This window comes from Chlamydotis macqueenii, chromosome 1, assembly GCF_036417535.1.
Source record: "Chlamydotis macqueenii isolate bChlMac1 chromosome 1, bChlMac1.mat, whole genome shotgun sequence".
Lineage (NCBI taxonomy): Eukaryota > Metazoa > Chordata > Aves > Otidiformes > Otididae > Chlamydotis > Chlamydotis macqueenii.
The window spans coordinates 51,809,508-51,831,846 of NC_141556.1; the positions used below are offsets into that span (position 1 = coordinate 51,809,508).

The 22,339-nt window shown below is 37.1% G+C and overlaps 1 protein-coding gene across 2 annotated transcripts in view; it reads left to right on the forward strand.

Annotated features, from left to right (window-relative positions):
- The first annotated feature begins 16 nt into the window (after window positions 1-16).
- The window catches only part of SCYL2 (SCY1 like pseudokinase 2), a 40,745-nt gene continuing 18,422 nt past the window's right edge, over window positions 17-22,339 (forward strand). The window contains exons 1-8 of one of the 2 annotated variants that reach the window (XM_086750885.1): window positions 17-177; window positions 5,125-5,329; window positions 13,207-13,364; window positions 17,264-17,408; window positions 18,006-18,155; window positions 18,763-18,984; window positions 19,841-19,957; window positions 22,194-22,319. In XM_086750885.1, the coding sequence (XP_086607011.1) occupies window positions 5,153-5,329; window positions 13,207-13,364; window positions 17,264-17,408; window positions 18,006-18,155; window positions 18,763-18,984; window positions 19,841-19,957; window positions 22,194-22,319 (1,095 nt within the window). In that variant the 5' untranslated portion in view covers window positions 17-177; window positions 5,125-5,152. Of the gene's footprint in view, window positions 178-5,124; window positions 5,330-13,206; window positions 13,365-17,263; window positions 17,409-18,005; window positions 18,156-18,762; window positions 18,985-19,840; window positions 19,958-22,193; window positions 22,320-22,339 lie in introns of those variants that run through there. The other variant, XM_086750895.1, reaches the window with a different exon arrangement.

Genomic DNA, 22,339 nt, shown 5'->3' on the forward strand with positions numbered 1-22,339 from the left:
CGCGCTCCGGCCGTCCCCTACCGCCTCCACCGGCGCTGTGGCTGTCGCCGTCGCTATGGAGTAGCTGGAGCGGGACGGGGCCGAAGCGACAGACGGAGGCAGCGTGGCAGGTGGCCCGCCGGGCCCACAGGGCGACGGGCAGCCAGGCGCTGCGCCAGCAGCTTCCCGCGGGCTCAGGTGAGAGGCCTGTCCCCCGCGCCCCGGGGTGGGGGGAGCGGCTGCCCGTGGCCTAGGGCCACAGCGCGGGGCGGGCAGGGCCCGCTGGCTCCGCAAGGGCTGGGGGCAGCGTCCTCGCTTCCCGGGACCCCGGCGCTGAGGGGTAGAGGGAGAAGGGGGCCACCCTGGGGGCGCGGTCGTTCGGTGAGCAGGGCCTGGCGGGGACCCCCCCGGGGTGCCCGAGCCAGCGGATGGGGGAGCACCCGCCCGCTGGTGCCGCTCACCCCGAGTGCGGCCGCCTCCCGCCCCGGGCGCGCTCCCGCCCGGCTACCCCGCGGAGCGGTGAGCGCGGTCACCGGCCCCTGGGGCAGCGGGAGGGAGGGCATTCCCTGCGGGCCGGGTGCGAGCCCCGTCCAACTGTAAATTAACAGTAAATACTTCCTCCGGGGGGACCGGCCCGCCAGAGACAGTGCGGGGGTCTGTGCGGCGTGCAGGTGAGGTTTCTCCTGTCAGCAGGCGACAGACAGATCCCCGTGCGTGGATCTCGTTCCGTGAGTTTTTGGTAGGTTTACAGTTGCAGCTCAGTACCGAAATGCTGAATAAAAATCGTGAAGGTAGCTTGATCAGAAGGCAGCTACACCCTGCGCAGCCCATCATTGCGTGTGGTCCTCCTGTTGTTTTTGTAACAGGTGCAAAACCTTGGTTGTGCCTGAAAGATGTGATGTTTTTGTTGTTGTTAGTTTTTGGGGGTTTTTTTTCATCTTTTTTTTTGAGACTTAGCTGTTCTAGAGCCTATTTAATCTGTGACGTCATCATTGTTTGGGTCAGATTGGTGGGATAGGAGTTTGGGTTGGGTGGCATGAAGTACCTGTGCACCTGCCTGGTGCCTGGGTTCACAGAAGCGAATCCCAGCTTGTTCCAGGTCAAAATTCTGGCAGAGTGTGTGATGCACTGCTGTACGGTGTGCACCCACGTCCATACATCAGATGAAACTATGAATTAGTTCAAGGATAAAGTAGTCATTTAAAATCACGCAGTTGTTTCACATGAGTGAGAATTAAAGAGTGGTGAAGAATCTTTGTTTTGGATTTACTTTTATTTCAACATTTGGAATGTTTTGCTTCATTTCTTATGGCTGTTGCTTACTACCTTGCCAAGCGATTAGGTCGTCATCATGCTGACGTACTGCTGCTGACGTACATCAGCATACAGACCACTATCGATTGTGCAGGGTATCCATGAAAGCAACGCATTGACCGTGCGGATTTCTTTTTAGGATTAGTTCCACGTTTCATGGACTTAGTATCAGTAGCATTAATATTACCTATCAAATTCAAACTGGAAGAAATCAAAGTTCTTAAACATTTATTGCATGTCCTCTGTTGTGTGTCTGAACACTGTTACTCTTAAGATCTTGTACTTTTCTCATTTTTTAACATTTAACTTGAAACGAAAGTTTCATTGTGGGTGACACTTGCTTTATTGTCCCGTGGTTGTTAATTTTTCTATAAATAGTAGTTTGTTCTTAAAAGAACTGAACAAACCAGTTTTCCTACAGTGGAAAGCTAAGGTTGCATATTTCAGATACGGTTAAATCATCATGATTTGTGGTATTATAGATACTACTCAAAGTAGATACTATTTTATTTTGCATAGATTTTCTAGGTGCATTGTTCCTGTTGACATATATTGAATTTTTACTGAAGTTGGTAATAAGAATCATTTTTATAAAGCAAAATATGCTATTTTAGATTATAGTCCAAATGTTGACTTGAGGGTTTCTACAAATTTACAGTATTAGATGGACATAAACTTAAAACTCAAGCTGCTTATTGAGAAGTAAGTTTCTCGGTGCTCCGTACTCTTAGCTAAAGTAGTTTGCATAGTGTCAAGCTGAAGAGGAACAGGTTGGACAGGGCCTACCAGGCTTGCTTTTTGAATCCTAACCCTTCAGACACTTCAATGCTGTTAACATTCTCACCTGCTCACTACTCACTGCAGTTAGTCTGTCACCCACAACAGGGAGCACTTCTGATTTAGTCAGTGCTACACAATTTTTCCACCATCTGTATAGAGAAGCTCCCTTTCAGATTTATAAAATGCAATTTGAACATGCATATGCATATGAATTTTGTTTGTACTAGCTCTGCATTTAATTTTGCTCTCTAATTTTGAGAATTCTAATGCAACGTTATGTTGCATTGATACTAGAGGTTTGATAGCTGGGAGTGAATGAAACAATGCAAAAAGCACAAGATTTATAAATAAACACATTTGATTTGTGGTTTTGTTAAACTCTTTAGGATTGATTTTATAGTCCTTTAACATATAGCATTTGCTTCTCGGAATAGCTGCAGAATAAAATCTCTAGGAGTTGGAAATACCTGTAGTTCCTGTCCAGAATGTTCCGTGATCTTTGTTTCTACCTATTTTCACGTTTGTAAAGTTCCTTTATACAGGGATATTAGCCAGTCTGTAATAGCTGTTTGGTCTTGGGCTGCACAGTTTAAAATTGCATATGTTTTTCCATAGCACAATTCATAAAGTAAAATTAATATTTTGTAGTAAAATGCCACATACTGTAAGAAAATTATTTAATAAAGGAATTCCATGTTTCTTTAATTTGTTTCCAGCTGTGTTCTCAAGAAAACACTTAATACATACCAAGCAAATACGTAATTATTCTTAACATTATCTCATTGTATTCAGACTCAGTTTCTCCTATCTAAAACTCGTAGTCCCCATAATTAAGACCAATTCCACTCTGAACCTGCTTGCAGTCCTATCTGGTTCTGCTCCTGAGTAGTCGTGTTGAAGCAGTAACTACTATTTCTGATTTTAAAGTTCAGTATTTGCAAGATCGAGATCTGTGCAGCTGAATTCCTTTCTTTATTAATAATTTTTGTTGAAACTCCTAGTCTGGCTCTTCATTTAGTAGCACAAAGTTGTGTCAGTCAGCTGGTATGAAACTGAAATATCTGTGGAGCCACAGCATTAGTGTATTTCTACATTTCACTAAGGAAGAGTGCTGAAGGTGGGATAGAGCTCCAGCAATAGTCTAGATAGAGCAGCGCAGCTGTGTTACTTCCAGCACCCTGCTCGTGTTTGCTTAGGACTAGGTTAATACTGTTGTACACTGGAGTGAATTGTTCAGTAACTCATATAAGGTTTTAAGAAGTTTTGTTTAGTATGTTTTATTACCTTTTAGAAAAGAAGTCTATCTTTCCAATTTAATACTGATCAGATTATTTGTCCTGATTTCTAGTGGAATCAGATCTGTAGTACCAGGGGGAGAAGATGTGTATGTCCAGATAACTTGAGTGTGGTTGATTTCAGTCAAGTTTGACTGAGGTATACAGGTATCAAAAATAAGTTGCTACAGGTTTTATGAGATTAAGGAGCTATGGAAACAACTCCATCTGTGTCTTGAATGTGGATAAAGCTGTAGCATAAATGCATAAATTAGTAGACACCAGATAATCTATGTAGACCAGAACATTGCCTTATAAATGTATGTAATATGGTGGGAAGAGCTTTAATTCATGCAAGCAAGCACCTCACATCAGATCAGAAGGACATTGGGGTTGATTAGACCCAATGCATAATGAATTATTTGTTAGTGCCTACTACTTCTTTTGTCTTTGTTACCATGACTTGGCAACCATCATCTTCATTGCAACAAAATCTTGTCTCTTCCATTTGAGTAGGAATGACATTCTCTATTTTTCAAAGTAGTAGTTTAACATAGATTGTATGCCAATGAGTTGAGTATAGGGCAAATAAAGTGATAAATGCAAATAGTATTTCTGCAAATTTCACTACATTTGCTGATGTTTGTTTTACTACAGGTTGAAGAAATTATTACTCCTCATGCCTTATTTGAAAGACTGTATGAATAAATATCCTTAAATATTGCTTTTGAATATACCATGTTATACTGATTCCAGGAAATATTTTTTCTTGCATTCTCTCTCCGTCTTTGCTCACACTGATAAGGAAGATGAATCTATGTTTTTCACTGTTTCTTTCCTGTCTTTGTTCTTTTTTGTATATCCATTATCAGAGAGACAATTGTATAAATGGGACATAGGCTTCAGAACTTCTGTCTGGCAGAATAGACAAGTCAGATTTTTTTGGCACCAATTGTGACAACTTAGGCAACTGTGGAAATACACACTACAGGGGAAGATGAACTAAACTGTAAGCTGCCACAGCCTTTTAACTCTTAAGTTTGGAAGATGATGTAAAAAAATTCCCTGTACAATTTTGTTAAAACAAAGCATAAAAAGGTAGTTTCTTGTTTCCTTCCTCTGCAGCAGCTGATCAGCTCATTAATACTTAGGTCATACAAGTAGTACTGTAGCAATCTGATGGGTAAAATACTGACTTTTGAGCTTGTATTTTGACAGGCACAATATAGGAAAGAACACATTTTGAAATTATTTCCTGTATAATACCCATCTATTCTTTTGCTAGTGAGATCTTGTGCAATTCTTCCCCTCAGAAAATGTGTAGTTCCATGAGCACTGGAATTAAAGGAGCCTGGTTTCCTCCAGATTTGGTTCTCGTATACAAACTATCAATCTCTCCCTTCGTGTGAGCAGTTTATAGATTCTCTGCTTTATTCAATCACCTGTTTTCAAGAAGTAGTTGAATTTCTCAGTCCTTAATTGCTTTGTTAGATCTAAGGAAGAATGACTAACACATTCCAAAGTTTTGGAGGAAGAGTAGAAGCAATGACATATAATCCCCAGCCACACATGCATAGATGTATGTACACAGTGTGAATATGTATAACTGCAAAGTGCTGGAAGTTATATTTCAGTATCCTTTTTGTGGGTTATTCCTATATCCTGTTGCGTCCTTGGTTAGATGTCTTGTAATACGATTTTCAACATGTATCTTATGTCAACAGAAATTGTGAAAGGACTGCAAAGCTTTTTTTTTTTTTTTTCCTTGTCTTTGTAGGAAAACACATTGGTGTACAGTTGAGACAATGGAGTCCATGCTGAATAAATTGAAGAGTACCGTTACAAAGGTAACGGCTGATGTCACCAGTGCAGTCATGGGAAATCCTGTTACCAGGGAATTTGATGTTGGCCGACATATTGCCAGTGGTGGTAATGGCCTTGCTTGGAAGATATTTAATGGAACTAAAAAATCAACAAAACAGGTGGGTTGTCAAGTAAAGACCTAAGTTTATAAGCATTAGGTAACAAACTGATAGATAGCAGCTGGTAAGTGGCATTTAAAAACAAAATCCAACTGGGCAGACTAGTGCTAAGGTTAGTACTTTAAATAAAATGAAATTAAGAGATCAAGAATTAGTCTGAGTTAAAAGTGATCTGACAAGAAGGAAGAAGTTTGTTTTAACATGGATTAAGTTCCCCAATTTGTTTTACTTTGCAGCTTTTTTTTTGGCAGCAGTGCTGGCTGTTTGCAGTTTAAAATAATCGTAAAGTATGTCATCATTTCTTCTCAGCAAAAGAGACTAGTTTTTTTCTCAGCTGCCAGACAGAAATTGAGGGGTCAGAAATGTTAAGTCATGAGATACAGTAACAGGAAGGCATGGGATAGAGGAGGTGGTTGTGGAGGAAGTGAGTTGTGCCTTCTCTGTGCTGCTTTCAGATCAGTGTTGTTCCCTTTTAGTTTCCTTAAAGTGTTAGGGTTTATATGTATAAACTTTTGATTCACTTGAAGTCACATGTGTAAATTAAAGTGGGATTGTGACTTCGGACAAAGGTTTGCCAGAAACAGTGTTTAAGAACATTAGAAAATTATTTTGTTGTACTGGAGAAATGTGAAAAGTCTTTTTTCAGACTTGGAAAGGAAATAGAATTTTCAACTAGTAAATAGAAGTCTTCAAATAAATAGAAGTTGTAGCCTTCAGTTAAACTTGATGCTGAAGTGATGTGAAGCCTCTTAGAGAATGAATCAGCTTGCTACAGGTGTACCAAAAAGAAATGGACGCGAAGGAATAACTTTGGAAAACATATATACAATCTGTTAGATGGTAGGAAAATAAACTGTAGCAGATAGAGAAGAAATATACTGTGCAGAATAAATGATCTGTGGAGAATGTGTGATCTGATTGTGACAGAATCTGAATAATGTTAAGCAGGTACTTTTGCCGTGTTCTCAAGCATCTGTCTAGCTATTGCAGAACTCTCCACATCCAGTATTTCCTGAATTTACCCAGTGTACCAATTGGGTAGTTTTTTGGTCTTACTCAACTATACAAGAAGTGATAATATTGAAAGTATGGTAGTTTTAATAGGTTTTGTACAATCTCTCTACCCAGTAAGCATTGACCTGTAGCAGGTGTAGCTTTAAGGTCTGAAGAATAGCAAGTTTCTTTCACTGCCTGATTGACAGAATGTATGTAACTTGGTTCCTGTCAATCATGTTTGTCAAGCTTTGAATGGGTCTTCTGACCACTGACTTTGCAGAGTTTTAGTTCAGATGTTACCACATGTGATCCTGCAGTATCTCTGTAAACCCCGGCTAATATCTGTGCTTTTGTATGCCATCATTAGTCATTAAAAACACAGCAGCAGTTGCATTGCAGGCAATCTTACGTGGCTGGTGGTTTGACATGCAGTTACCATTCATTATTAATGTTACCAGTTAGGTAACATCACGTCAACATTGTTTGCCATTGCAAAATAGTTGCAGCGATACAAACAGTTTATGTTGTGCTGTATTGCAATATATCTGTTCTTTAACATTATTTTTATTTCTTTTGCACATACCTTTGAATGTCGGCTGGGCAATATGGAGGTGGCTGGCTGTCATTTTCCAAGTGGTAGCAGTCACTTTTGTGAAGTGATGCACGTATTTGCTGTATTGTAAGTGTGTATATCTAATTTGAAGCTACAAGTACTTAGCTTTTTTGCAGTAAATGTGCATTGTAATCAGACAAGGAGGATGTAAGGACTTAGTTGCCTGTGTTGTTGTCACTTTACAACAACACAAGTAATAATTTAAATAGTTGTAGAAAGACAAAATAGCTAAATTTGGAGTTTGACCATTACAGCAGTGGAGCTGATAAGAAATAATTATTTTCAGGGCAGATGACAGTCATCAGTCCAACAGAAGTTGGTCAGCTGAAGTTAAGATTTCAAATATTGATTAATTTGGTTTCTGTTTTAAGTCAGTGGACAGTTAAAATGTTCCATCTCTGGTGACAGTACATACAAATGATTTTATTCCTCTTTTCAGAGTTCTGCCTGGTTTCTGCCTTGCTGCTTTTCCTGGATTTCTGAACGTTTACTTTTTTTTTTTTAATGTGTCTTGTCTTTTTTGCTTACTTTGTAGGTGACTGAATAACAACCTAACAGATGTGAGGAAATTACTTACCTGTGTACATATGTTTGTCTGGCGCTATTTGATAGCTAATTTGCTGCTGTTTGTTTGAAAGATTTATGAGTCTTTCTGGTTATACCTGTATACATGAAGTAACATGATACTAATTTTACAGTACATATTTCTGCTCATTTTGAATGTATTAACTTAGGTTTTATGCACTTTTTTTTTTTTCTGGCATAGTATGACACTTGGCCTTTTTCCCCACTTAGAAAGTGCGATCGTAAAGAAATAGGGTAAGGTCACTTAATGTTCGTGTTGGCAGCTCAGCCATAAAAACTAGCAGAATTAAGGAGATAATGGTTTGCACTTCAAGACTACTGTAGTTGTACATAGTAGTACATAGTAGTACTAAATGCATTAATGGTAGGTAAATTAGCTATCTGTTGTTTTGGCTGTGCATACAGTAGCTCTGAAATGAAAGCTTCCTACTATTCAGACTTTAAAGGCTAGTTAATTTTAAAACTGAAATAGTTGTATTGTATACCTTATGACTGAATCAAACTGATGGAAAAGTAAGGTTATAAAAAAAGATTGGCAGGCTTCTAAAAATAACCCCCCCAAAAGCTGGAGGGAAATCTTTTTCTGGCAGAAGACCAGAATACTACTGGAATGCTTTCGAGTATTTTAGTTCAGAGACTATTTTGCTTTGCCCAGTGGGAGGCTTTGGTAAAACATCATGTGTTTGCATATTGAGTTACATTTGATTATTCATTAAAAAAATATGTGAGTGCATATGGGTAAAATAGAGAACATACATGAAAGGGAAAACAAACAAAGTTTCCAAAATCAAGCACTCTGACTGCTACCTTAAAATTGTCTTTGCTTTCACGTTCATGACTTAGTCTTTAACATGATCACATTTAATTTTTTTCCACAAGAGCACTACATCATTCAGTTTACAGGACAGATGGTGAACTGTAGTTATTAAATATTTGGGGGGTAGGGGGGCTCTTCCTTCTTGTTTTAGTCTCTGGCATTGTTACTCCACGCTATTCAGAATGTCATTGCAAATAGAAGGATTTGAGTTTCTGTAGCATTCATCACTATAGTGCTTGAATGTTTTACAGGTATTGTTAACATGCTTTCTCAAGTATGCAATGAGATGAATATGAAGAGGTATTGCTATTCCGTTATCATTACATTTCCACAAGTTTTAGAATCTTCAGTTTAGAAATACTTTCTAGTTTTTACATCTTTTTTCGAGACACAAACCCAGTGTGTTTCTGAATTCTTGCCTTCCTTTTGGGGACAGAAGAGAAAGTGTGACATGCCTTGGTTGCCTGGTTGCTTTTTTTCTGGTTAGGGAGAATTATTTTTCTTTCTCTCTCTTTCCCCCTTCCCCTCTCCCCAATTTTTTTTTTTTAGCAGTTGCATTGGCTAAGATAGGAGCAGGATTTTTGCATTCTCTTTGGTTTATAAGGTGTTTACATGGGTAAATAAGGACACATGTTTTAAACTGTTAGTGTGTGTTTCAAACTGCTGTGTGTTTCATAAGGAACACAGCATTGCAAGTGGACTTGGAGAATGTAGGCTGATCCCCGACCAGCAACCAAGCACCCACACAGCTACTCACTCAGTTCCCCACGCCCAGCAGGATGGGGACAGAAAATAGGAAGAAGAAAAGCAAGAAAACTCGTAGGTCAAGATCCAGACAATTTAATAGATGAAAGACAGTGGGGGAGGAAAACAAGCAAAACAAAGGAAATTGCTCACCACATCCCACAGGCAGACCAATTCTCAAGCTAGTTTCCAGGCAACAGCCACCTTGGAAGCCAAAACTCCCTTCTTCCTCTACCTTAGTTTTTATCACTGAGCGTGATGTTATGTGATATGGAATAGCCCTTTGGCCAGTTCGGGTTGGCTGTCCTGGACGTGTCTCATCCCAGTCTCCTGCCTACCCACAGCCAACTCATTGTGGGGACAGAGTGGGGAAAAAGAAAAAGCCTTGACCCTGTGCAAGGACTGTTCAGCAACAGCCAAAATATTGGTGTGTTATCTGCACTGTTTTAGCCACAAATCTAAAGCACAACACCATGTAGGATGCTATGAAGAAAGTAAACTCTATCTCAGCCAGACCCAGTACAAAGGAAAACTGCAGAAAGAAACTGGGGAAAGTAAATTGGGGCATTTAGTGATTAAAATTACAAGGATAAAAAAAAACCTTTATGAAGGAGTGTATTAATGAATACCAGGTCTTTGGGACAATGGTCAACAGGATTCCCCTGAAATACACAAGCACAATCAAAGATAACTTATTTACACTTGTCTGTTCACTGTCTAAGTGTTCTAGATGAGTTAATATGACTATAGCCCGATTAAACCATATCCTGTCTCTTGCATGTTGTGGAGAGTGCTTACTCCTCTTGGCACAGGTAACGTTTAATTCCTTGGCAAAGGCATTGTAGAACTTAAACGCTGGTCTTTTCAGTGGTTCATGTTAAAAAACTCTAAATTATTGGCAATAAAACCAGATATTTTCTTTAAGGTCTTCATCCTGGCAAATATTTACACAGTGCACATCATAACATACAGCTGTCTCAGCGTCATCTGTGAGCTTTACGTAACACCACTTGGCTTTAACATGTGGGAGGTGAGATGTGAGGTACAGACTATCTCCTGCTTGTGTACAGAACTGAGGTTTAAACTTAGATCTCTTGAGTGGCCCATCTAGTCCCCTACATACTTGTCCATATTTTCTAACCCAGGCAGTAGTGTTACCAGTATGCTGTGTTGAGACAAGAGCATGTTGAGCAAGGTGTGTATACTTCCTGTCACATAATGAATGAAAATCCATGTTGTTAAAGATAAGGGTTGTTTTGTCTCTACTTTTTAACTTTCTCTGTGGAGTGCAGTCATATTTTAAAAAATATTCTAATGTTTTCATGTTAAGTTTATTTTTATATCAAAAGTTGGAATTATGACACAACTGCAGAATTAAATAACAAGTATTCATCTGCAGGAGGAAGCTATTCTTCCTTCAAACTTATGAAGTGAAAAAAAACCAAAATGGAAGCTCCCCTAGAGCTTTCTATGTGTCGTAGTTTAGCCCCGCTTAGGACAAAGCTATGCTGTCTCTCACTTACTCCCCCAACCCTCCAGTAGTACAGGGAGGAGAATTTGTAAAGAAAAGAAGGCAAAACTCATAGGTTGAGATTAAAAAAAAAGTTTAAGAGAATAACAGAGGAAAACAAACAAACAAACCCCAGTAATAGAAGATACTGAAGCACGTAATTTACAGTGCAATAGCTCACAGCAGATCCTGATGCCTGGTTTCCTCCCAGGTAGCAGGAGACTCCCCTCAGTACTGTCCTCACTGATACACTGAGCATGATGTCAGATGGGTTGGAATAGCCCCTTGACTAATTTGGGTAAACTATCCCAGCTGTTGGCTAATGAGTAACCTGTCCCAGCTGTGTCCCCCAGCCAGGGGCCACCAGTTCCAGTTCCTCTCCCAGCATAGGTGAAAATTAACTCTGTCCTAGCCGGAACCATGACACTATGCAAAGAAGTAGTAACTATGTAAGCTTTTGCAAGCTTTCATATCAGTAAGTTTCCATGAAAATAATTACAGGAAATGGAATCCCTATCAGCTGCAGTTGGTAGCCCTCCTTTTTGGAGTTGAGTGTCAGTTCTTGTAAAACAGAAAAGGAAAAACAGAAATAACGTATTAATAGTAAAAAAATTGACAGAGTTTTTTGACTCATGCAGCATCACTCCATGAAGACTTTAAAATGTTTCCAGGCATACTATATGGTTTCAGTAGTTTTTGTGCATTGCGAGTGTGTTCTATCGCCCATGACTCAGCTATCTCCTTGTTCTTCTGTACAATAATACCTGGTGACTCACGGGAGTTAAGATGTTATATTGTTGATATGGCATTCTGCATATAAAAATCAATGTTGATTATGGAATTGAATTTCAGAGTGCCGTATTTTGAATTATTAATACCTGAACACATGTAACATTTTAGTGTCCATGTGCTGACAGAGATGGCTGTATGCTTTCCTCTTGTTTCAGATGCGTTACGTGAAAATAAGGATACTGAAAGCAAGTTGTCACACAGCTCGAATTATTTTTGACACTCCACAGTAACTATATCTACAAAATCAGTGTGATAGCAATCATTTTCATACCTTGAATACTACAATTTTGTATATGTATTTATCTGTGAGCTAATTTGGGTTATGTAGAAGTTCTGTCAAACTTCAAACAAGCCGTGCAGGATTGCAGCAAGCACAACTAGAACTTATTTATAGCCATCATAAAATATTCAAACCATAGCTGATATCCCATACTATCTCATTTAAATATTCACTTTCTGATTCTTTTGACTTGTCATTAAACAGAAGTGCTTTCAAAAGTGCTGCATTAGTTTGAAATTTTGTTATTGGTCATGTGCTGCTCAATACATTTGGGCTTTGTACTGGAAAATGCGTGGTTTTTAAATAGTTGGTATAGTGTATATCTTCCATCCGCTGTCCTTGGTTCCTCCCTGCCTTGTGTCAATGTGAATTGACACAATTGATCCATCACACTAAGAGCTGGAGCAGGGACCTGGTACGGATAGAAGCAGGAAAAGTGTACTTGATTGAGTGAGTTATAGACTTCCTGATCCCTTAATGAAACAGGTACTAGCAAAAAAGTAGAAACCAATTTTTTGTGTATTGAACTGAATTTCTTTTTTTATATAGCCTATTATTAAAAGTATTTTAAAAAAAAATCAGTAACTATTCCTGTGAGATTTTAGTTCAGTTAATGGTTTTAAAACATGCAGTGCAAGAGCATAGACTTCCTCTTGGGACTGAAAACTGTACTTTCATATTATTTTCTACTGGTTTCTAACGTTTATTATTATTCATAATGTTGCAGGATTATAAGAAAGTCTCTTTTTAATGACAGAGTTTTAAATTCCTTTTTTATTCAATTGATTTATTTCTCTTTAATGGCTTCCAAGATGGTGATGTAATCTAATTTTTTAATTCACACCCACCTCTGTAATTTCAAAGTTTCCTATAAATTTCTTAATTTTTTTTCCCCACTCCCTCTGCAGAGGTTGGTTGGAAGAATTATTTTCTCCGTTTTTAACATCTACTGCATTTCTGGGATTTTTTTTTTTACACATGTTTAAGCATTAAAAATTCTTAATGTTTTATCATATGAGTGGTCTGATCAGATTAATTGATTACCGTGACTAAAAATTATCTTTCATGAATGTCTAGTTTAATATAAATCATACTGGTTTGGAGCAGAACGCTGAGAAAGGATCTGGTTTCATAAAGCACCACTTGGTATATTTAGTGCCAAATGAATGCATATATGCTTAGAATGTATTGATTGTTCATAGTTGGTGTAAATGCTTTCATCTACTGATTTCTGTCGTGTGGATCTGCTGCTTTGACACTACGTAGATAGTGCTTACAGTTTATGTATCACTGTTCATAAGCTAAGGAGCAGTAGTACCTTATCTCTTGAAATATATATTCTAGAGGTTATGTACAGTAACCTATGTGATTATGACTGGGACAAAGTAATGACAGTATGTATATATGCATATACATTGAAATACTGCATTGATGGGTTTGTACCGTTGATTCAAAAATTGTGTGTGTGTGTATGTAATTGTGTATAGGCTTGTTTTTTGGTTGTGTTATACACTGAGTGAGTTTTGTTGCTTATTCCTAGGAAGTGGCTGTTTTTGTCTTTGATAAGAAGCTAATAGACAAGTATCAAAAATTTGAAAAGGATCAGATTATTGATTCTTTAAAACGAGGTGTTCAACAGCTAACCAGGCTACGACACCCTCGACTACTTACTGTTCAACATCCATTGGAAGAATCCAGGTGAGCTGTAGTAAAGTTGAGAACATACTTTCTTAATCATTGTTTTGTTGTTAGATGTATAATATCTGGAACGTTCAACCCATAGTTTGAGGAGTTCAAGTTTACTGTATTTGCTCATGTGAGAATGGTATTCACTCCACCCTCAGATTTTTTTTTTTTCGCCCCAAGCCGGAGGATGCATTTCTGGTGTGAATCTAGTGAATCTAATTAATAATCTATTGCATGATCTTAGTCCATTTGCAGCTATAAGGCTACACATGACCTTTACAGTATGAAAATATGGTTGTTCAATTAATTTAACTTTTAAAGAACTCCCTTAAAAATTGTTCTCTTTCAAAACGTTATTCATACATTTGTTCTGTTTATGAAATGTATGTACTTAGTGCGTTTGAGATTGGAGATTTTTGGTAAATTGTATGTGTTGTGGCCACATGTATTTGAAATGTCCTCAAATGCCAATCAAGGGAGACAAAATTCAGTGTGTTTTTCTAGTTCTTATTTCGTTTCTGTAAGATTGGTCACTAGGCACAATAATGGGTTAGTCAATATATTTATCGTTTAACTGTAGTGGTAACAACACACTAAAATCTAACAAAATGAAGGTTTCATGTTAAAATATAAAGCTGATTGTCATCCTACTGAGGAAGATCATGAAAGTTTTAGGGATTTTTTTTTTTTTTTCAAAGTAGTTTTTCTAAATGGTAGCCTAGTAAAGATTCACATACATTACCCTTTCAAACAACTGCATTTTTGATTGTGTCTGTTACCCTGCATTTTTGCAAATGTACTGGCTTCTAGGAGCTGAGAATACTGTAGAAATGCTTCTTGATCTTTGCAATGCCTACTTTAGGAAAGAATTCTTGGAATAAATGACACTTGCATATTCATAGAGAACTTTCCTCCAGTACTAGACACATTTCATATTAACAAGAGTTCAAAGCTGTCGTTCCCCTGTGGTTCAGTATGTCCCCCACAAAAGCATAAAGAAGATGAATTAAGTAATTGAAGACAGCTCTCAGTAGTCTACAATAGTAAATAAACTATGACACCCTTGGCCTAGGGTCGTCTCAGTCAGTGTGTGCATGCGAATCCCAGAGTATAGCCCAGGCTGCTTCGTAAAATTTTCACAATATGTCGATTGACTCATCAACTGCATCTGTAATTATTTTTTCCTGAACTCTACACTTCCAGAAGAGAAGGCTGAGATTCATACCTTGGAGTGTTAAGAAAGCTTTGGTGGTGTTCTTGTAAAGAATTTAAGCCTTTTGAGTAAGACGAAGAGTGCAGTTATGTCAGAGTTCTCGTTCGTGAGTTTTTAGTGATGCCCTATGCTTTGCTCCAGTTGTTCTTCTTTCCATACTTAGCACACTCGGCTACTGGTAGAAACACCAGTAGCACAAAACCTGTCCAGTTCCTTGCTCTGCCAGAAATTGATGTAATGGTTTTTGAAGGGAGTTCGTAAAAGAAAAGTTTGCTGAGAATAATTGTGTGTGTAACCTTGTGGAAGCATGCTGTAAGATTTCTTTGGAATTGCAAGTCTTTCCAGAGTGCTTATTCTTGAAGAAATCTGTCATGAGCTCCATCTGGCTAGATTGTACTTTTTTTTGTCTCCAAATACACTTGTTTTGAATGGCTTGCAAGTCACCCTTTATTCCTCCCTTGTGGTGCAAAGGGATACTTTTAGTGTACCTGCACAGCTGAAGCAGATATGGAAAGAAAGGTCACACCTTTCTGATCCTAGTGTGTAGGTAGCTTTTCCGCTATTAAGAGAATGTTTCTACTCCAAATTATTGGTATTCTATGTAATTATATTAAATATATGTTATTTATTATCATGTATACATTTAAACATACATTTATATAATTAATAACTTTATACTAAATATTTAATATAAATACAATATATTTACTTAAAACTGGACTTGAATTCCCGTAACAGCACAGATGAGCAATATTATTCTATATTTAACTTCTTATTGGAGAAAAGGATTAAAAAACCCAAATTATAAGTTCACTCATGCTACCCCTTAAAAATAGTAGTAGTGTGAAGAGTCACAGATACTTAATTTACTAAACATTCCATCTGTTGCTTTTTCCAAAAGCATATGCATTTTTGGCCATCACTTTTATTTTTAACTTGTTTTCTTTTTATTATGTTACTCTAAATTTTATTTTGGTATAATTCAGGGAATTTTAAAGAAGCTGCACTATACGGCAGACTTGAGCTTCTGCAATATTTGATTGCTTTAATTAGATTTGCCCCAGCCTTCCGTTACTCTGGTTTGGGTCCTTATTTAATTAGCTCCTAAAGTGAAAAATAAACAGTCATCGTTTTATTCCCTTAAAACACCAGCAATCAGAGAGTTTATGTTACAAAAACCACTGAGTAACTGTTCCCTAGGTATTTTCTATCTTCCATGCCTTAAATGTAACTAAATGTGTAAGCTCTATGGTGAAGTTGAAGTCATTTGAAAATGACTTCGTCTTTCTGTGTTCTGATTCTTCCTTGTGATTACTACAGTAGTGTGTTTTACAGCCCTAGTTGTGTTAATAGAACATGAAAGAATGGAGTTAACAGAGTAGTAGGGAGGAAACCAAGCAGAGAATTTCTGTCAGGTTGGCTGACACTTATAAATCAATGTATTTTAATTTTCAGTTGTTTTTCCTTCAGTAGGGCAGCAGATGAAACTGAAGTAAAACTAAAATCCGGTTGAGTTATAAGAGGTTTGCATGTTTTGCCCTATTTTACTTCAGAGAGCAAGCTTGTTAATGGTTGAGATACAGAAAAACTATGTGCCTCACAATGGTGAGGCATTGTGTCTTCTGTAATATTTTAAAGGAATGAACAAAAAGTTAGGCTTCTGTCTTCTTGCCTGTAACTTTATTATTAAAAAATGTATCTTTATTACTGTTACTCAGTCTCAGTTTTCTGTCTTCGTACTGGTGCAGTATTTAGTGTTCTTATAAATTACCCATCCTTAAACCATGTGTGCTACCATCCATGTAAAGCTTTGTCCAAAAAAACATGTAAGACCATTAAGAACTGAGGTGCAATGACTGCCCAGGGCCTCCAGCACTATGCAGAGCAGTATGAAGAATGTGAATATAAAGAATGACTACATCTATGGAACATTAAGTTTGTGAAACTGAGACATACATGGTTTTCAAAACTTCAAAATTTGAATCTTTGAAGCATATTACAACCAGTAATTTTTTCCTTTTTCGTGCAGAGGTTTGCTTCATCTGTGCTTTTTAAGCACAAAAATGCATAAACAAGACCTGTAGTTTTTCATGACAAAAACAATAGATAAAATAATTTCATATAAATCATAAAATAACTTCACATGTAAACTGCAGTTCATACAACAAGCATATTTGTGTCTGTACCTCTTCTTTTCTATTTGTTTGCAAAGTAACAGAATATTCAGGTGCTACCTTACATTTTGTTAATTTTATTTCTGCACTGTCTGGCCGTCCTGAGTATTGCTTCACTCAGGGACATATCAGTTTTAGGCACAGCTAAAAGCCTGATCTTAGAATCTTACTAGTAATAGTAAGAATTATTTTATTTTCCTGGTTCAGGACGAGAAAAGCATTGTTTTGTTAAAACTTGTTAATGAAGCATTGTGTGCATCATTGGTGATGTACATGAATGTTAGAGAATGAAATACCTTAAACTGATTTCTTTATTTGAATGTTTTTTAAATACTTCAGATATTTTTATGTTTCTCTCTAGTATAATATTACTTACAGTAACTCAAAACCTGAATTATAACACGTTTTTAGGTAACACCAAGTGCTCTGGTAGCGTATAATATGATGTCTGTATGGTTCTTTATTTGCACTCGAGATTTATTACACGTATTTACAATAAGTGTTTTTATGCATTTCCTCTATAGAGATTGCTTGGCATTTTGTACAGAACCAGTCTGTGCAAGTTTAGCTAACGTTCTTGGCAGCTGGGACAACCTACCTTCTCCTTTACCATCTGACATTAAAGAATACAAACTTTATGATGTGGAGACAAAATATGGTTTGCTTCAGGTATGAAAGAGGTTGCCGTTGCAATTTTTGTGTGCTTTTAGCATTAGTGATTGTTTTATGAAGTTTATAAACTGACAAAATTTTGTCTGCCTGTAGTAAATCAAATAATTGGGAAGTGAGAGATAATAGTGCCTCGATCACTCTAAGTATAAGAGAGGATGGACACTGGAGGCTCTAAGCTGCTACTGGTTTTGCTTGTTCTGACATGGAAAACATGAAATCGAATTAATTTTTATTTTCCATGTAAATGTCTGTGCTACAGCTCTCTCTCCCATATGCGAATCTTTTCTTTACCTTCAGAGGACAAACAGTAGCTCCCAGGTTTTATTTGGTGAATATGTTGATCAACTTTGAAAAGCATTTTTGTTCTAATGCAGTGATACTTCATTTGCATTAGTAATCTAATCTGCTAATTGCCCATCTGTGTTTAATTAACTTTATGCATAATTTTAAAGACATAGCCTGAAATAGTGCTGAAAAATTGTTTCCTATTTAATTTACAAATTTAACCGTGACCACAGGAAGAGAATTTTTGTAAATGTCTTACAGGAGATTTGGGGAAATATTTAACCTGAAATAATCATCTTTTATTAACAGGTTTCTGAAGGCTTGTCATTTTTGCATAGCAGTGTGAAAATGGTCCATGGAAATGTTACTCCTGAAAATATAATCTTGAATAAGAGTGGAGCATGGAAAATTATGGGTTTTGATTTTTGTATCCAGTCAACAAATCCTTCTGAACAGGAGGTAATAGATCTTTATATTTATCATCATTAAATTTAAAATTCAGATCTTTGTCTGAAACCAGTTTTATGACCTTGCATTTTAGTAGAGAAGCATTTGTTTAATATTCGCCTCTATATTTTGTTGGCAGGAAGTTTGAACATGACACAGGTCTGGATTGAAGTGCTGCCTTTGGTCATCACAGAAAAAGAGCTTGAGTTGGCTTACTGGAGTCAAAGTAGACTAGTGATGGTTTCAGACAGAGGCTGAAGCCTGTGCCACTTCTACTTATCTGCATGAGCTCACCTCAAAGCTAGCTAATTTAGTCTGGTGCATCCACTCAGTGCCTGGTTGCTACCTCCTAAAATGTGTTCTCATCGTAGCTCATGTTTCCTTCTTACAGCAGTGCTTTGATTTTACATTACGCTTCCAAACTCTAAGACTTAACTGCATCGGCTAATCATGCTGAGCTACAGACACGGATTCTTAACAGTTTTGCCTTACTCTTTCTCTTTCATTCATAATTGAATTTGAGTGGATTAATTTTTTTTTTTTTTGCTGTTTGAATTTCTGATTTTAGATGTTCTTTAAAAATCCCTCATAAATGTACTTTCTTTTACTTCTTTTGCAGCCAAAGTTCCCCTGTAAGGAATGGGATCCAAACTTGCCATCCCTGTGTCTTCCAAATCCTGAATATCTGGCACCAGAATACATTCTCTCTGTGAGCTGTGAGACAGCCAGTGATATGTACTCTCTAGGAGCTGTTATGTATGCAGTGTTTAATAAAGGGAAACCAATTTTTGAGGTCAACAAGCAGGATATTTATAAAAGCTTTAGTAGACAGCTGGATCAGGTATTCGTTCTATTTGTGACTATTATTCATTGATTTTCATGTTTGAAAAGTTACTTTTAAAAAATAGATTTAAATATTAGAACACAATACCAGTGCTTCAACATAAACAATCCCATATTGGTATCTTACCTTGCATGTTATCTTTATAACAAGAAAAAAGAATCCTAGCAAAACATGGGAGATAAAAATATGTGTAGAGAAGGTTACATGTACCAACTTTATAAACTGCAAATATAATTTTTCACCTGATTTCTCTGTAAGCCTGTTGAATGCTGGTCTTCTGGAATAAGTACTTTACCTGTTGGGATGACCAGTGTAAAACACAAGGCAGTGCATGACCTGTGTAGGACTGTTGAAGATGGCTGAGTTTAAAATTATTTGATCATTTGACACTGCAATTGGTATCCACTTACCTATCAGCTATTTCACATTCTTTGTGAAATATTAACACAAGACAATTACTTGGATCAGCTGATATAATGTACGTTCATATGCAGCTTTTCTTTGTTGTAACTTCTTTGGGTGCCCATTGCCTTAGTTGTGTGTACTGTATTTTTTTGTGTGTAGTCAACACCTCAGATAATAACATGTACCTATTTAAAAATACTGGGTTTCTGTTCTCTGATAACCTGAACACAGTGAGTTGGAATGTGACCTGAAGCAGGTATGCTGTTGGGACAGCAAGACTAGGAGGGATCAGAAGCAAATGGGTTATAAAAGGGGAGAAGGGAGGAATATCAAAGGTGTGGGTAGAGAAACCATCAAGAGGATAAAGTGTAGTCCTATTGTATATTTGAAATGGTTATATGCAGGATTTTCTCACTTCATGGTCCATGTGCTTAAATTACTTACACAGCTGAGCCGTTTAAGCTCCAGTACTCTTCAGAATATACCAGAGGAGGTGCGTGAACATGTAAAGCTGCTCTTAAATGTAGCTCCAGCAGTCAGACCAGACGCAGATCAAATGACTAAGGTCAGTTCGTGTAAAATACAGTAGCCATAGGAAAGAGGGAAAGTACTGTTTGATTTGTAGAAACAGTAGATCTATTTTAAAGTGTTTTCCTGTTAATCATTTTAGTTGAAATGTTAAATATTTTCAAACTATTTTGGGAATAATGATGTTAGTTGATGCCAAAAGTTGTCCTTATGTTCACCTTTATTAATACAGAAGAAGTGGGTGCTGAGACAGAATTTAGAATAATAATTCAATGCAACACTATTTTATTGCTTTCCAATACTGCTGGAAGTATTTTCTGCACTACGTTTTTATACAGTTCAGTCTTTAAAATTGTATTGAAAGGATTTTAAAGCCATAAAATTATAAAGGGCAATACATGTAAGGACTAACTTTTGGTTTATAATTTTTGGTGTATTCTTAAATATGCAGAAGAATAGCTTAAAATATATTCAGAGCTTACTTGCCATAATAAAGCGAAAATTAATTGCAAGTAGGATAATTTAAGTTTTAATTTGACAAAGACTTCCTCCACTTTGTTATCTGAAAGTAGAGTTTAAAAGCATGATTCCTCCTTGGTCTTATACCTTATTTTCTTGTATCTGATAGTCTTTCAGGTTCCTACTTATAGATTTGCTTAGGTAGACAATTTTCTTCTTTTCCTGTCATATAAAAACATTGCATGCAGAGAGAGAAATCAATATCTTAACAGTTAGAAAAAATATTGAGTGAAGAAGGGAGGGAGGACAGGTAATGGTTCTGCCGGCATATGTGCTGAAAGATGACAAGTGAGGACATTGGCAAATACTACTCAGGTACCAACTCACTTGTCTGAAGGACTACAATAAACAAATCTATAAATGGATTTATTAAGCAGTATAATTTTATAAAGATGTTAAGTCTCTTTTACCATGTCTGCACTCCAGACTGAATTGTAAGGTAGAGATATTAGAGTTTTAGTTCTAAAAGCAGGTTGTTACGGCCAGCATGGCATGAGCTAAAATGGAGCTCAACATGGGCAAGTTTGCCTTGCTAAATTTAACTAATTTGTGTTAACCTCTGTAGAATTCCACAGTCACATACATTTTGGTGTGTGATCAGAATTTAAGACCACATTGAGACTACCTTGAATTCTCTGCTGATAGATTCTTTTCTTCTATATTGCCCTCCTCCAATCTGCTTTTCTATGTATTTTTTCTTTATTGACATACTGTTACTGGCTTCTCTTTCTGCCTTACAGCAGAAGTGCTTTAAATATTTTTATATCCTTTCTTTATGCACACATTTTTCGACTGAAAGCAAGTGTCTAAACAGCCTGGAGACCATGCTTTATCTTTAGCTTTGCAAGCCCATGAGGTTTCATATATCCCTCCCTAAAACTGAAAGCTATTAGGAAGGAGAGGAATCTTACCCATGCAAGTTTTTGAATGCAGAACTTTTCATTCCAGTCTGCGTGGGTCTGGGATACACGTTCTTGTCTTTTCTTTCATCTGCTAACTGAAAGCTGAATATGTGGGGATGCATTTTTATATAAAAAAACTTGTTATCGTCATGCGTTTTTATCAGTCTTTCATTAATGATGAAGCAGCTCTGTCGGTATTAATATGATAGACCACAGCTGTAGATGAAACCCTCTTATATTTTGTTGGTACCATCTTTATAAGCCTGCTCTATGCATATACATTGTTACGCAATACTTAAGGTGGCCTGTGCATCTAATGCAAATATGCAAGATTGTACTAGGAATTATAGTGGACAGGATTTACAAATGAGTCTGAATGTTGGAGAGAAATTTATGTAATTACAAATTCATTGCATATAAATGCTTCTTAATTCATTGTAAGTTTCCAGGGGTGGTAGCCAGATCTGGATGGCCTAGTAGATAATCCTTTGTTGCGATATTAAATAGCATAACTTTTCCTAGGAGAACTTTTAATCAGATTTTTACTTTTCATTCCATTTTTTTTGTAGACAAAACCATTATTTCATACACAATAAGTTGACTTAGATATACATAACATGCATTGATTTCTTTAAGATACTAGGAAAATTCTGTCTTAATAGTCAACATTTATTTGTGAATGTTGTACTGCTTAGTATGTAAAAACGTACATTTCTTGTTAGTTGCAAGAACATGATGTAAGGGTTTACTATAGTGCGTTAAAAAGGTAAATAGATAATTATATTTTGGAATCTTGGTAACAGTGTCAATGTTGTCTCCCTCCAGATCACAAGCTTTTAATCTTCTTTTTAGATACCATTCTTCGATGATGTAGGAGCAATGACGCTTCAGTATTTTGATTCATTATTTCAAAGAGATAACCTTCAGAAATCACAGTTTTTTAAAGGGCTACCAAAGGTTTTGCCAAAACTACCTAAGGTATGTCTGTATGATGTCTT